Source organism: Rhinopithecus bieti, unplaced genomic scaffold (assembly GCF_001698545.2).
Source record: "Rhinopithecus bieti isolate Rb0 unplaced genomic scaffold, ASM169854v2 scaffold_2915, whole genome shotgun sequence".
NCBI classification, from domain to species: Eukaryota; Metazoa; Chordata; class Mammalia; order Primates; family Cercopithecidae; genus Rhinopithecus; species Rhinopithecus bieti.
The window spans coordinates 441945-456286 of NW_016803881.1; the positions used below are offsets into that span (position 1 = coordinate 441945).

The window sequence follows — 14342 nt, forward strand, 5'->3', positions numbered from 1 at the left end:
AAAAAGAGGTGGTTTGACTTGAGGGACCCGGGTCAGAGGTTGTTTATTTGGGATTATTGTTACCTAGCTTCATGACTAGCAACCCTCAATTTCACTTCTTTGTGAATCAGAGTCTTTATCTGATCCTTTCAAGGGATCCTCCCATTTCAGCCTCCCAAGTAGCTGGCCTCACAGTTGTGTGTCCCAACACCTGGTTTTTATTTATTTATTTTTTTTTTTGTAAAGACGGGGGGGTCTCACTTTGTTGCCCAAGCTGGTCTTGAACTCCTGGGCTCAAGTGATCCTCCTGCCTCGGCCTCCCAGCCTCCCAAAATGCTGGGATAACAGGCGTGAGACACTGTGCCCGGCCTGTAATGAACTATCGTAGAACCTAAGATTAGCCTTCAGGCTTTTGCATTTCTGACAAACGGATGGCCCCACCCAGACCAGCCACTCCTCTGCTGGTCCTCCACCCAGAAGCCGACTCAGCAAAGGAGAACCATTTTCCACACTCCTCTGATTGCATCCCCAACCAATCAGCAGCACCCATGCCCTAACCCTCTGCCCAACAAACTATCTTTGAAAAACCCTAGCTTCCAAATTTTCAGGAAGATTAATTTGAGTAATAACTCTGTCTCTCAAGTGGCGTGGCCAGCTTCATGTCAAACTCTTCACTGCAATGGCTTGGTTGCAGCGAATTGATTTTATCTGTAAAGCGGGCAGAAAGAACCCGCTAAGCGATTACCCTATATGCAATTACCTTAAATGTTTCCTTGATTATTACATGTTTCTTCCAATTACCTTTAAACTCCAAGAGAGCTGGGTCTCTAACTGTATTCCGCACTTCTGGAACACACAAGATGCCCAATAAATATTTGTAGAATGAAAAGAACTGTAAAATTTCATCAGACGGATCAAAGGAAACTTAAGGTTGCTTGAAGCTTTAACAGGAGCATTGATAAAAATAAGTGGAGAAGGAAGTGATGACAAGCATTGCAACAAAGCAATGAAAGGAATGTGCATATTTATTCTTAAAAAAACACAAACCAGTCACATATATGCGTATGTGTGCGTATATATATAATGTTGGCTTTTTAGTTTCCCGTGGAGTGTGAACTGAGTTTCTGAGGTTTATAATAAAGTATTTAACAAGGATTTCAGGTAGTTGTCTAAATATAAAACATTGTATAATAGAATTAGAGCAGAAAAGGATTTAGAATACAAGTTCTTCAATTTTACAGGGGTGGAAACTAAGGCCTAGAGATCTAAGTGTACTTGGGCATTGGGAAATAAATACAGCGATGTGTCTGTCGATGAGGAACACATATGCCAATCACACTTCTGTATAATCATTACTAATAACATAGCAATACTGCCTTACATTTGAAAAGTGTTTGAGTGTGACTAGATCCTGCACCTGAAACTTGAGCGTGATCAGAATCACCTGGAGGATTTGCAAAAGCACAGATCGCTGGGCCTCACCTCCAAAATTTCCGGCTCGGTAGGTCTGGTGCAGGGGACTGGGAAAGCTTGAGAAAAATTATCCCAACTCCTCTTAGCTCTCGCAACTGAACCGGCCCCGCTCGGCACTCAGGGAAAACTACAAGTCCCGGCGTGCCCCGCGCGCAGCGGCGGAAAGCCGGGCACTTCCGCTCCACGCAGCGCCTCTGCTGCCGCGTCTCGACGTGTCACCGGCGGCGCCCCTGCTGTGGCAAAGGAAGGAGCTGACTGGGGGAGTTCTAGGCGGTGGGCGGCGGTGACCCCGGCCTGGAACGGCCCCGGTACGGAAGTGTTCCAGGGTCCGTGGGGAGCAGGAGAGGGAGGCGGCGGCCCGTCCCGCGCGGGACACGATGTTGAACATGTGGAAGGTGCGCGAGCTGGTGGACAAAGCGTGAGTATCGGGGGGCAGTTGTGGCCGAGGCCCACGTGGGGGAGGGGGGAGGGGGAGACGGAGCTGGCCTTGGGCTAGGGGTTGCCCACGTCACGCCCCCCGGCTCTGCCAGTCCCATCATGGCGGCGACCCACTCCTTCCCGGCCCCGGCCCTCATCCCCGCTGGCGAGGCTGGGGAGGGACCCTCCCTCGTTTTAAAAAACATCATCTTGGCCACCCTTCTCTCCTTTCCAGGCCTTCCTGTCCCTTCCCCTATTCCAACCCCTGGGTGCCGACGCTTTGGTCATAAGGGGAGCGTTGCTTGACGCTGGGTCACTGCCCTGGCCGGAGGACTGTTTTGGCCCCAGGCTATGGGCTTTGCCTCCTGGGGAGCAGAGAAGGTTTGGGGTTGGGGGGCACAATGCACTGGTTCTCTGTGTCCCTCAGGGTGTAGTACGGAGAGACCTTAGACCTGATTGGATTGTGTCTTTTACCTTCTTGGCCTCCTCTTAATTCCTAATGAACCTGAAGTGTTGGAGTGGGTGTTAGTAGTGTAACAAGTGGCTATTGTGGTCAGCCTGAAGTTACTCAAAAAGAGACTCATCCTTTGCTTTTCTAACACTAGTGAAAGTAGATCACTATATAACTTCTTGCGATTTTTTCTTCTGTTTCTTTTTCCACTACACATCATTTTTGGTGTGCTACCTGTTCCATTCGATTAAATTAAGAGGTCATTAAGAAATTTCCCCTTAAGAAAAAAACTCAGTTTTACATCCTGTTGATCTGCTTTTAAAAGCAGGTAAAACGACCAGTACGTAGTTGATTTCCTTTAAGACTGAAATAACTTCAGTCTCTTACTTGCACAAGGAAAACCTTAACTTTTAAAATGAGTATAATCAGATATAACAGTGGTTAAGTAAGGTCTTCTAGGCCAGCAGGAAATAAAGTTTAAGAATTTAGGCAGTCCTCTTCCTTTTGGGTTTTAATGATTATGCAATAAGTGTGGTGAGAAAAACAGTTCATTTGTGCCACCCACCTAACCTAAAATCAGGAAGTATAGATAACAAACTGTTTTCTTGACACCACTAAACAAAGTAATTTCCAGTGCCTTGTCTGATACATGAGATAGAACTTAGAGCTTGATGATATTTCTATATTTTCTGTGCTACTAAGAAGGCAATAGAGTGCCCAAGGAGCATAGGTTTCAGAACCTGCAAAGCTGGGTTCAAGCTTTGTAACCTTAGGGAAGTTACTTATCCTCACAGTGCCCTAGTTTTTTCTGGTTCAAAATGAAAATGCAACAATACCTACCTTAGCAAATGTTTTGCATTTAGAGATAAATCTCTTTAAGAGAGAAGCTTCAAGTTTGAAAAGTGATTTGCTTTAATAATTTTCCTTTATAACAACTCATTTGGCTATTAAGGCTTCAGCTGTTTATTTTGTACTCTTTAGCTATTTATATATTCTTTGCTTTTGCTTACCAAAGTTGAAATAAACTAATAGTTCCTTTTCCAGATCCAGGTTCATTGGCTTTTTTTTAGCTAATTTGTGTAAAATTAGGATATCAACTTAAAATAGTTTTTTAAAGGCCAAAAGAAGACTAAAAACTGCCTTTTTTTTTTTTTTTTTTTTTTTTTTTATTTTGACAGGGTCCATTCTTTTGCTGTTAATTCAATAACCCTCCAACTCCTGGATTCAAGTGATCCTCCCGCCTCAGCCTCCCAAGTGGCCAGGACTACAGGCATGCACCACCGTGCCTGGCACTGCCTCTTTATTTCTAAGTCAGAGGTCAGCAGAATAAAACCATTAAGAAACACCTTGTTCTCTTAGAGGACTAAATTTGTGGTACTTAAAAATTTGAAGAGGCTGTACATTGTTTGTAAGACAGAAATTGAGGCAGTATTCCTACTATTGTTGTACCTTTCATATTTGCTTATCACACTTGTTACTAATCTTCATGTGCTTTAGGTTAAATTTACCATGTAAGTAGTTATGTAAAGGAAAAGCTATTGTTGAAAATATTATCTGTCTTTTACTACCCAATTTAGGATGTAGACTTCAACCAGATTATTCGAGAACATAGAATAATGTTGCCACCAAAGACTTTTTAAGGCTTTTGTGGGTGTCTGACACATTAAGATTAGAACATGAGGTTAATTTACTGATGAGTACTTGGGATTTTAATTTTCGTCTTTCACTGGCAAGAAGAGAAGAAATTCTTCCCCCCAAATGTAAGCATCTTACAGAACTGTGGATCTGTTAGACTGTGCACCTTATAATGCCATAATAGATGTGCACCAGATCCATAGAATGGCTGGTCTGATTATCAGAGATACAAAATGATGAAGGAACTTGCAAATGAAGAAACAGTGAAGCGATTAAGGACTATTCAGATAGGTAGATCAATAGAATGAGGGCTTATATGAGATAAAGATTAGGGGGTTTAACTATCTCGTTCATATTCTGGCATTACCTTTTTAATTAGCTGTATGTATGATTTGAGACAGAATCACATGAATCTCCAGATGTTGCATTCCTTATCTGTAAAATGAGGGGACCTGGCTAGAGTAAGACTTTTTCCACCTTTAATGGCTATTGGAGAAATGTGTTTCCATCAAGGAAAAGTAGTTGGAACTAGTTTTTACAATAGCAGACAAATTTTTTAGCCATTATCCTCTGTAGGCAATTTAGGCTGAAAAGGGAAATTTTCTTAAAAGTGGTAATAAGTGTTATACTTAAATATTTTGTGCAGTAAATACACACCATGACTCAGGAAGACTAGGACTTTTAGTGTGTATTGATACCCAGTGAGGTTTTACTTCAGAAAAAAAAAAATGTACTCTTTGAAAAATGTGTTTCCTGGAGCCACTCTTAGATTCAGTATGGTAGCGGCTCTTAAGTATGATGATGTATTTATTTTACCTTATTTTATTTTTTTTTTGAGACCGAGTCTCGCTCTGTCGTCCAAGCTGGAGTGCAGTGGTGCGATCTTGGCTCACTGCAACCTCTGCCTCCTGGGTTTAAGCGATTCTCCTGTCTCGCCCTCCCAAGTAGCTGGAACTACAGGCGTGTGCCCCCAGACCTGGCTGATTTTTTTAATTTTTAGTAGAGACGGGGGTTTCACCATGTTAGCCAGGATGGTCTCGAGCTACTGACCTCATGATTCATCCGCCTCGGCCTCCCAAAGCGCTGGGATTACAGGTGTGAGCCACCGCGCCTGGCTCTTTTTTTTTTTTTTGAGATGGGGTTTCGCTCTTGTTGCCTGGGCTGAAGTGCAGTGGCGTGATGTCGGCTCACTGCCGCCTCCACCTCTGGGGTTCAAGTGATTCTCCTGCCTCAGCCTCCCTAGTAGCTGGAATTACAGGTGCCTGCCACCACAGCCATCTAATTTGTGTATTTTTAGTAGAGACAGGGTTTTGCCGTGTTAGCCAGGCTGGTCTCGAACTCCTGACCTCAGGTGATCCATCCATCTCAGCCACCCAAAGTGTTGATGATGTATTTCAGACATTGGCTTTTGAGACCTTGAAGACTTTCTGGAAGTGGGGGCATATTTTCCACAATCGCTGCACCTCCTAGTGGCAGTAGAGGGATTTGTTTTGCACAACATTGTGGAACTGAGAGGAAGCAGATAAAACCATAGGCCTGCCAGAGCTTGTGATGCCAGTATCTTCCCACTCGTCAAGTTGCATAAAAGGCGATGTGGCAGGAAAGGATAAGTGGCACCATTCCCACCAACTAGGAGCACTAGCTTAACCACTGTCATCCTATGACCTGTCTGTCTTTACTTGTGGCTGTAATAAAATTGGACATGTTTATATTTTGTCATCCTATACATGGTAAAATTGAAAGTTGCTGTGGTTCTATTTTCTCTCCAGGTTTGAGGAATGTAACGAAGATGACACTTCATTACATAGTAATGGTAGTGGTAGATCAAAACTGCTACTTATTTGGTTAAGCTCAGCAAATCCTTCTCTTTCCTTGCAAGGAGTAATATTAGTGGTAAATCTATTTCATCAGTGGCCCGTCCCCCCTTCTTTCTTCGGAGACAGTCTCACTCTATCCCCCAGGCTGAAGTGCAGTGGCGTGATTTCGGCTCACTGCAATCTCTGTCTCCTGGTTTCAAATGATTATCCTGCCTCAGCCTGCCGAATAGCTGGGATTACAGGTGTCTGCCTCCATGCCTGGCTAATTTTTGTATTTTTAATAGAGATGAGGTTTTGCCATGTTGGCCAGGCTGGTCTCAAACTCGTGACCTCAGGTGATCCACCCACCTCGGCCTCCCAAAGTGCTGGGATTACAGGCATGAGCCACCTTGCCCAGCCTCAGTGGCCCTTTTTATGATAGTGATTCAGACAGCTCTGGCTTAGGTCCTAAGGCAACAGCTATGGGTAGTCCATTTTAAGTTATTCTTCTAAGCATAGCTTGCATTTTCCCTCATAAGTTGATTTTTATTAATGTATATTTGCGTGGTTTTAGTTCCTGAATGTTTAGATAATGTAATAGAGTTGTAGAAACTACTGTTCTAGTCTCCTGACTCCAGAGGGAGAAACTTTGCTTTTATGAAGAATAGTACATTCATTCATTTTAACAGACAATACATTTATTATTTACTGGATTAGTACTCTAGTTTCTTTTTATTTTTTATTTTTGAGACAGGGTCACAGTCAGTTGTCCAGGCTGGAGCACAGTGTCGCAAACACGTACACTGCAGCTGGGACCACAGCCATGCCTCCATGCTTGGCTAATTTTTAAAAATTTTTTTGTAGAGAAGGGTTCTTGCTATGTTGCCCAGGCTGGTCTTGAACTCCTGGGTTCAGGCAGTCTGCCTGCCTCAGCATCCTGAAGTGCAGGGATTACAGGCGGGAGCCATTGCACCTGGTCTAGTACTCTATTTTCCGAACTTGAAACATTCAATACCTGCCTTAAAGAACCTTGCCACTACAGATATGCTACAACTTGAACGGATTATTTGTTTTTCTTTTCTTTCAGTCTTCAGATGTCATCCCCTTTATTTTCCTTATCTTACCAGTAAATCTCTGTTCAGTTTGCTTCTTGGAATTTGAAAGCAGAGATGGTAAGATAGTTGTCAGCTTTTCTAGTCTTCCCATGTCAACTTTTCTTTGAACCAACTGTAAGTAATTGTTATTGCTGAAACAATGAATTAATTATTCTCCTTTTCTAGTAACTGGATACAAGTAGATACTAAGAATTTAATTCCAAAGAAAGATGAGTTTGGTTTATTTCTGCTAGCATTTCTTAGGGGTAATTTTCTGTAGTTAAATCTATTTAGTACTACTGTCAGGGTGCTTTTAAAAAGTACTTAACTGCCTCTTACATTTTCTTGCACGCTTTAGTTTTAGTTTACAAGCAGTTTTTTTTTTTTTTTTTTTTTTTTGAGAAGGAGTCTCGCTCTTTTTGCCCAGTCTGGAGTACAATGGTGCGATGTCGGCTTGCTGCAACCTCTGCCTCCTGGGTTCAAGCAATTTTTCTGCCTCAACCTCCTGCGTAGCTGGGATTACAGGCACGTGCTACCATGTCCGGCTGATTTTTGTACTTTTAGTAGAGACGACATTTTGTCATGTTGGCCAGACTGGTGTTGAACTCTTGACCTCAGTTGATCCGCCTACCTCAGCCTCCCAAAGTGCTGGGATTACAGGCGTGAGCCACTGCGCCCGGCCTACAAGGCAGGTTTTCATCTGTTTACTGATAGGTCCATTGACAGTACTTAGCCTTTTTTATTTTGAGTGCCATTTGCTAGTACTCAAGGTTTCACAGTATGGCTCCACAGTTGAATCTTTTTCTGTACTTTTTTTTTCTTGAGATGAAGTCTTGTTCTGTCACCCAGGCTGGAGTGCAGTGGTGTGATCTCAACTCACTGCGACTGGCCTCCGCCTCCCGGGTTCCAGCGATTCTCCTGCCTTAGCCTCCCGAGTAGCTGGGATTACAGGCATGCGCCACCATGCCCAGCTAATTTTTGTAGAGATGGTGTTTTGCCGTGTTGGCCAGGCTGGTCTCGAACTCTTGACTTCATGTGTTCCGCCTGCCTTGGCCTCCCAGAGAGCTGGGATTACAGGTGAGAGCCATCGTCCCTGGCCTTCTGTATTCTTACATTATTTTCCTACTTGTTTCCAATGTTTGTTTTAGTGAAGATCACTTTACAGATTCAAAGTACGTTTTTAGTACTTTTGAAGGTTCTTATATACAGTTAACCTTTTAGTCTCAGCTACCTTTGGTGACAACATATTTTACTGTTTAGTCTTCTCTGTTTTTCAAGTTAACACTTCATGTGAGCTTTTCTTGTTTGGCTTGATTATGTGTTTGTCCATCCATGTATTTTTATAATAATTTGCTAGCCAAACGTACTTTGCCACTAAGGTACCTCCAGATGGTGATTAATAAATCTGGGACTAGCTAGTGGTTCACAGGTGAGAACTGGATTGAAATCTTAGTTCTTCTACTAGAAATGGTGATCTTATGTGTTAGAATGGTATCTTTATTTCTCTGTAAAATGGAGATGATATTTTACAGGATTGTGAGGATTAAATGTGAAACAGTATAGTACTTGACATACAGTAAACTCTTGAAACATCTATTACTATTATTACTGTTACACACAAAACAGTATAATACTAGAAAAATCAAAGGAATACAGTGTTTGAGAAAATAAAGATATCGTTGTCAGACTAGGTTATTTACAAGTATGTAGGAACTGTATCTTCATCCATGAAGTCATTATTTTCAGTGAGTACTCTCTCTTAAGACTCAGTGTAGCCTACACATAGGACAGCTTATTTAAATACCTCTGTTGTTTGTGCCTTGTATTGTTTTTGCTAAATCATAAGTGGCTTCCACTTTAATTTTGCAAAGCATATTGCAGAAATACCCTTTCAAAAGACATGTTGAGGAATAAAGTCTTTAGAAAGACACGTTGTGAGTTCCATCTGCCAATTCTTAATATTTTGTCTAGCTTGTTTTGTGTATTCTCAAGAGTTTAAAGTAACTGCTAATGTAAAACATTTCTAAAACCTAAAAGATTTATTTTATAAATGCACATTGAAGCAGACAATTTATTCTTGAGACCGAACAATATCAAGAAAAAGAATTCTCTAAAATATGTGATACCAAATTCATGGTGTTTGACAATGGGCGAACAGTACATACAAGGAAAGCACATTGGAGAAAGGGCCTTCCGGTTATTCAACCCCTCTTCCAAATTGGCAAGAAATTATTTTGTTTTTTTCAGGACTCTTTTGCCTGAAAATTAAATACAGGTAAAGGAACGTAATATATTCCCATGTTAGAGCCAATTTATAGCTATTTATTACTCATGGATATATTTAGCTAACAAATTATTAAATGCGAGTGATTTTGTTAATGTGCAACAGTGCACATGAATGGTTTGTACTTCATTTAAGAAGAGTCTAGTTAGCTAATTTTAGAATTTTTTTTTTTTTTTTTTAAAAAAAATTTTTTTAATTAATTTTAAAATTTTTTTTTTTTTTTTTTTTTTTTTTTTTTTTTGAGACAGGGTCTTGCTCTGTCGCCCAGGCTGGAGTGTAGTGGTGCCATCTCAGCTTCAGCCTCCCAAGTTTAAGCGATCCTTCCAAGTAGTTTAAGTGATCCTCCCAAGTAGCTGGGACAATAGACACACACCACAACGCCCAGCTAATTTTTGTATTTTTGGTAGAAATGGAGTTTTGCCACATTTCCCAGGCTGGTCTCTAACTCCTGAGCTCAAGCAATCTACCCACCTTGGCCTCCCAAAATGCTGGAATTGCAGGTGTGAGCCACTGTGCCTGGCCTAGGATATTTGTTTTGACGTGAATTTTATTTAGCTTCTCAATTCTTAGGACAGTGTTTAAGTTCTAGATAACTTTAATATAAATAATCTTTTATTACAATTTTGCATGCACTCACCATTATTTGGTAAATGTGCGTGTATGCTTTTTCAACAATTACTGAATGAAATGTTTCAAAAATTCTCATTCAAATAGGCTATATTTTATAGTAGAAAAAAAGGCATGCATTGAAAATTCAATTTTGGTGTTTTTTGTTTTTGTTTTTTCCATTTGTTTTCATGCATTTTTAGTAAGTCATTAAAGAACAGTGCAAGGCCAGGTGCTGTGGCTCACGCCTGTAATCCTAACACTTTGGGAGGCTGAGGAGGGAAGATCTCTTGAGCCCAGGAGTTCAAGACTAGCCTGGACAACACAGACCTTGTCTCTACAAAAAAATTTAAAAATTAGCCAGACATGGTGGTGCATGCCTATAGTCCCGGCTATGTGGGTGGCTGAAATGGGAGGATAACTCGAACACAGGAGTTGAAGGCTGCAGTGAGCTGTAATCGTGCCACTGCACTCTAGTGTGGGCAACAGTGAAACTTTGTCTCTCAAAATTTTTTTTTAATATGAAAAAAAGGACAATGCAAATAAGCATACTGAGCCTTTTCTATTAATTTTCTCATACTCATTTTCATTTGTCACTTTTTAAAGTGACTTAGGTTATACGGATGAAATTACATGTCTTAATTTGTAGTTAAACTCCATGGTTAAATAATACTTTTTTTTTTTTTGAAACAGGGTCTCACTTGTCACCCAGGCTGGAGTGTAGTGGGATGCACGCTCTTGGCTTACTGCAGCCTTGACTTCCTGGGCTCAATCCATCCTCTCGCCTTAGTTCCCCAAGTAACTGGGACTACAGGTGCGCACCACCATGCCCGGCTAATTTTTTGTAGAGAAGGGATTTCACCATGCTTCCCAGCCGGGGCTCAAACTCCTGAGCTCAGGCAGTCCGCCCACCTAAGCCTCCCAGAGTGCTAGGATTATAGGCGTGAGCCACTGCACCCAGCCAGTAATATCCTTAGTTTGATGTATTTGGCTTATAAGTTCAGTACTGAATGGGCTTTGAAGGATGGTCTGTTTCTCACGAAGCCATGTAAAATGTTTAGCCCTATAGTCTGCTGTCCACTCAGCAGCGAGAGGGATTCTTTAAAAATACTAAGTCAAATGGGTTCAGAACTCTCCAGTGGCTTCTCATCTCATTGTTTACTGGCTTGTACAGATCTGGCTCTTTGCTGCCCTGCTCTGATCTCTTCTCCCACCGCTGGCCCTCACTTTCTCTGTTCTGTTCAGCGGACCTCCTATATTACATAGTATGCACTCACACTCATCACTATTTTTTTCTGTGCTTGCCTTCCCCTGTTACACGTATTCATCTGCTGCCTCTGATATGCAAGTTCCTTGAGGGCAGGAATTTTGTTTTGCTTACTGCTGTATTACTAACACTTAAAACAATTATGACACAGTAGGTGCTCACATATTTTGGAATGAATACATTACATTTGGTAAGTTGATATTTGTTACAGAGGATATCCTTTAAATCCAGATATTTCTAATAATAAAAGCTAATAGTTATTGAGCATTTGCCATGTGCCAAGAACAAAGGTGACAACATTGTTATGTTCAGTTTTCTGGTGAGGAAATTGAGCACAGACTGCCAAGAGCGTGTCACAGATAACACATCTAGAAAATAGTCTAGATTTAAATCTAGATGATATACTTTCAGAATACGTATTTAACAGTTTATGCTAATCTTTTACAAGACATCATATAAACAAAAAATTATTGTACAGGCATACCTCAGAGATATTCCAGGTTTAATTCCAAACCACTGCAGTAAACTGAATATTTGAATAAAGCAAGTCATACAAATTTTTAGTTTCCCAGTTCATATAAAAGTTATGTTTCCGGCTGGGCCTGGTGGCTCATGCCTGTAATCCCAGCACTCTGGGAGGCCAAGGTGGGTGGATCATCTGAGGTCAGGAGTTCAAGACCAGCCTGACCAACATGGTGAAACCCCGCCTCTACTAAAATTACAGAAATTAGCCGGGTGCTGTGGCGTGCACCTGTAATCCTGGCTACTCTGTAATCCTAGCTACTCCGGAGGCTGAGGCAGGAGAATCGCTTGAACTCAGGAGGTGGAGATTGCGGTGAGCCGAGATCAGGCCACTGCGCGCCAGCCTGGGCGACAGAGCAAGACTCTGTTTCAAAAAAAAAAAGAAAGTTCTGTTTCCACTATATGGTAGTCTATCAAATGCGCAGTGGTATTATATTTAAAAATACTTTATTGCTAAAAGCTACAGCCATCTGAGCTTTCAGCAGATATTTATCCTTCTGCTGCTGGAAAACCTTGCCTCCATGCTGATGGCCGCTGACTTATCAGGGTTGTGGGATTGCTGGTTTGGAGTGGCTGTGGCAGTTTCTTAAAGTAACAATGAAGTTTTCTGCATCATAGATTCTTCATTTCACAGATGATTTCTCTGTAGTGTGCAATGCTGCTCGATAGCATTTTACCTAAAGTAGAACTTCTTTTATAATTGGAGGCAGGCTGGGCACGGTGGCTCACGCTTGTAATCCTAACACTTCGGGAGGTCAAAGTGGGCAAATCACTTGAGGTCAGGAGTTTGAGACCAGCCTGGCCAGCATGGCAAAATCCTGTCTCTACTAAAAATACAAAAATTAGGCCAGGAGCAGTAGCTCACGCCTGTAATCCCAGCACTTCGGGAGGCCGAGGTGGGTGGATCACTTGAAGTTAGGAGTTCGAGACCAACTTGGCCAATGTGGTGAAACCCCATCTCTACTAAAAATACAAAAATTAGCTGGGTGTGGTGGCGGGTGCCTGTGATCCCTGCTACTCAGGAGGTTGAGGCAGGAGAATCACTTGAACCCTGGAGGCAGAGGTTGTAGTGAGCAAAGATCATGCCACTGCACTCCAGCCTGGGGGACAGAGTGAGACGCCACCTCAAAAAAGAAAAAAATTGGAGTCAGTCCGCTAAAGCTTTGCTACTGCTTTATCAGCTAAGTTACCCACTGCAACCTGGGCAACAGAGCGAGACTGCATCTCAATTAAAAAAAAAATTCTCAGGCCTTGGTGCAGTGGCTCATGCCTGTAATCCCAGCACTTTGTGAGGGAGAGGGGGGCGGATTGCTTGATTGCTTGAGCCTAGGAGTTCAAAACCAGTCTGGCCAATATGGTGAAACCCCATCTCTACTAAAAATATAAAAATCAGTCAGGAGTAATGGTGGGCCCCTGTAGTCCCAGCTACTCGGGAGGCCAAGGCAGAATTGCTTCAGTCTGGAAAGTGGCGGTTGCAGTGAGCCAAGATTGTGCCATTCCAGCCAGGGGGACAGAGTGAGACTCCATCTCAAAAAAAAAAAAATTTTTTTTTTTTTGGCCAGGTTGTGTTGGCTCACACCTGTAATCCCAGTACTTCGGGAGTTTCAAGGCATGTGGATCACTTGAGCTCGGGAGTTGAAGACCAACCTGGGCAATGTGGTGAAACCCCATCTCTGCTAAAAATACAAAAATTAGCCAGGTGTGGTGACGTGTACCTGTAGTCTCAGCTACTCAAGAGGCTGAGGTAGGAGGATTATTTGAGCTTAGGAGATCAGGGCTGCAGTGAACAGTGATGGTGCCACTGTACTCTGGCCTGGGCAGTGGAGTGAGACGTCATCTCAAGAAAAAAAAAAAAAGGCTCTGTTGTCATTTCAACAATGTCCTTCACTGGGAGTAGAGTCCATCTCAAGAAACCACTTATTTTGCTCATCCAGAAGAAGCAACTTATCATTCAAGCTTTATCATGAGATTACAGCAATTCAGTCACATCTTCAGGCTCCACTTCTAGTTCTAGTTTTCTTGCTGTTTTCACCACATCTGCAGTGACTTCACTGAAGTCTTGAACCCCTCAAAGTGATCCATGAGGTTTGGAATCAACTTCCAGACTCCTGTAAATGTTGATATTTTGACCATGAATCACATTTTTTTTTTTTTTTTTTTTTGAGACGAGGTCTCGCTCTGTCACTTCTCTTTTGCCCAGGCTTAGGCTGGAATGCAGTGGCACTATCAGCTCACTGCAGCCTCCACCTCCTGGGCTCAAGTGACCCTCTGGCCTCAGCCTCTTGAGTAGCTGGGACAACAGGCATGTGCGCCACCACACCCAGCACCTGGCTATGTTTTTAATTTTCTGTGGAGACAAGGTTAAGGTTTTGGTATGTTGCTGAGGCTAGCCTTGAACTCTTGAGCTTAAGCAGTCCTTCCTCCTGCCTTGGCCTCCCAAAGTGCTAGGATTACAGGTATGAGCTGTGCCCAGCCACTAATATTCTTAATGGCAAAACTAGTATGGTGAATTCTTTCCAGAAGGTTTTTTTTTTTTTTTTTTTTTTGAGATGGAGTCTCGCTCTGTCACCCAGGCTGCAGTGCAGTGGCTGGATCTCAGCTCACTGCAAGCTCCGCCTCCCGGGTTTACGCCGTTCTCCTGCCTCAGCCTCCTGAGTAGCTGGGACTACAGGCGCCCGCCACCTCGCCTGGCTAGTTTTTTGTATTTTTTAGTAGAGACAGGGTTTTACCATGTTATCCAGGATGGTCTCCATCTCCTGACCTTATGATCCGCCCGTCTCGGCCTCCCAAAGTGCTGGGATTAAAGGCTTGAGCCACC

General features: G+C 42.5%; 1 protein-coding gene across 2 annotated transcripts in view; it reads left to right on the forward strand.

The window, feature by feature from the left end:
- The first annotated feature begins 1624 nt into the window (after positions 1 to 1624).
- The window catches only part of CLINT1 (clathrin interactor 1), a 76946-nt gene continuing 64228 nt past the window's right edge, over positions 1625 to 14342 (forward strand). Inside the window, exon 1 of one of the 2 annotated variants that reach the window (XM_017856654.1) lies at positions 1625 to 1870. In XM_017856654.1, the coding sequence (XP_017712143.1) occupies positions 1830 to 1870 (41 nt within the window). In that variant the 5' untranslated portion in view covers positions 1625 to 1829. The remainder of the gene's footprint in view (positions 1871 to 14342) is intronic. The other variant, XM_017856648.1, reaches the window with a different exon arrangement.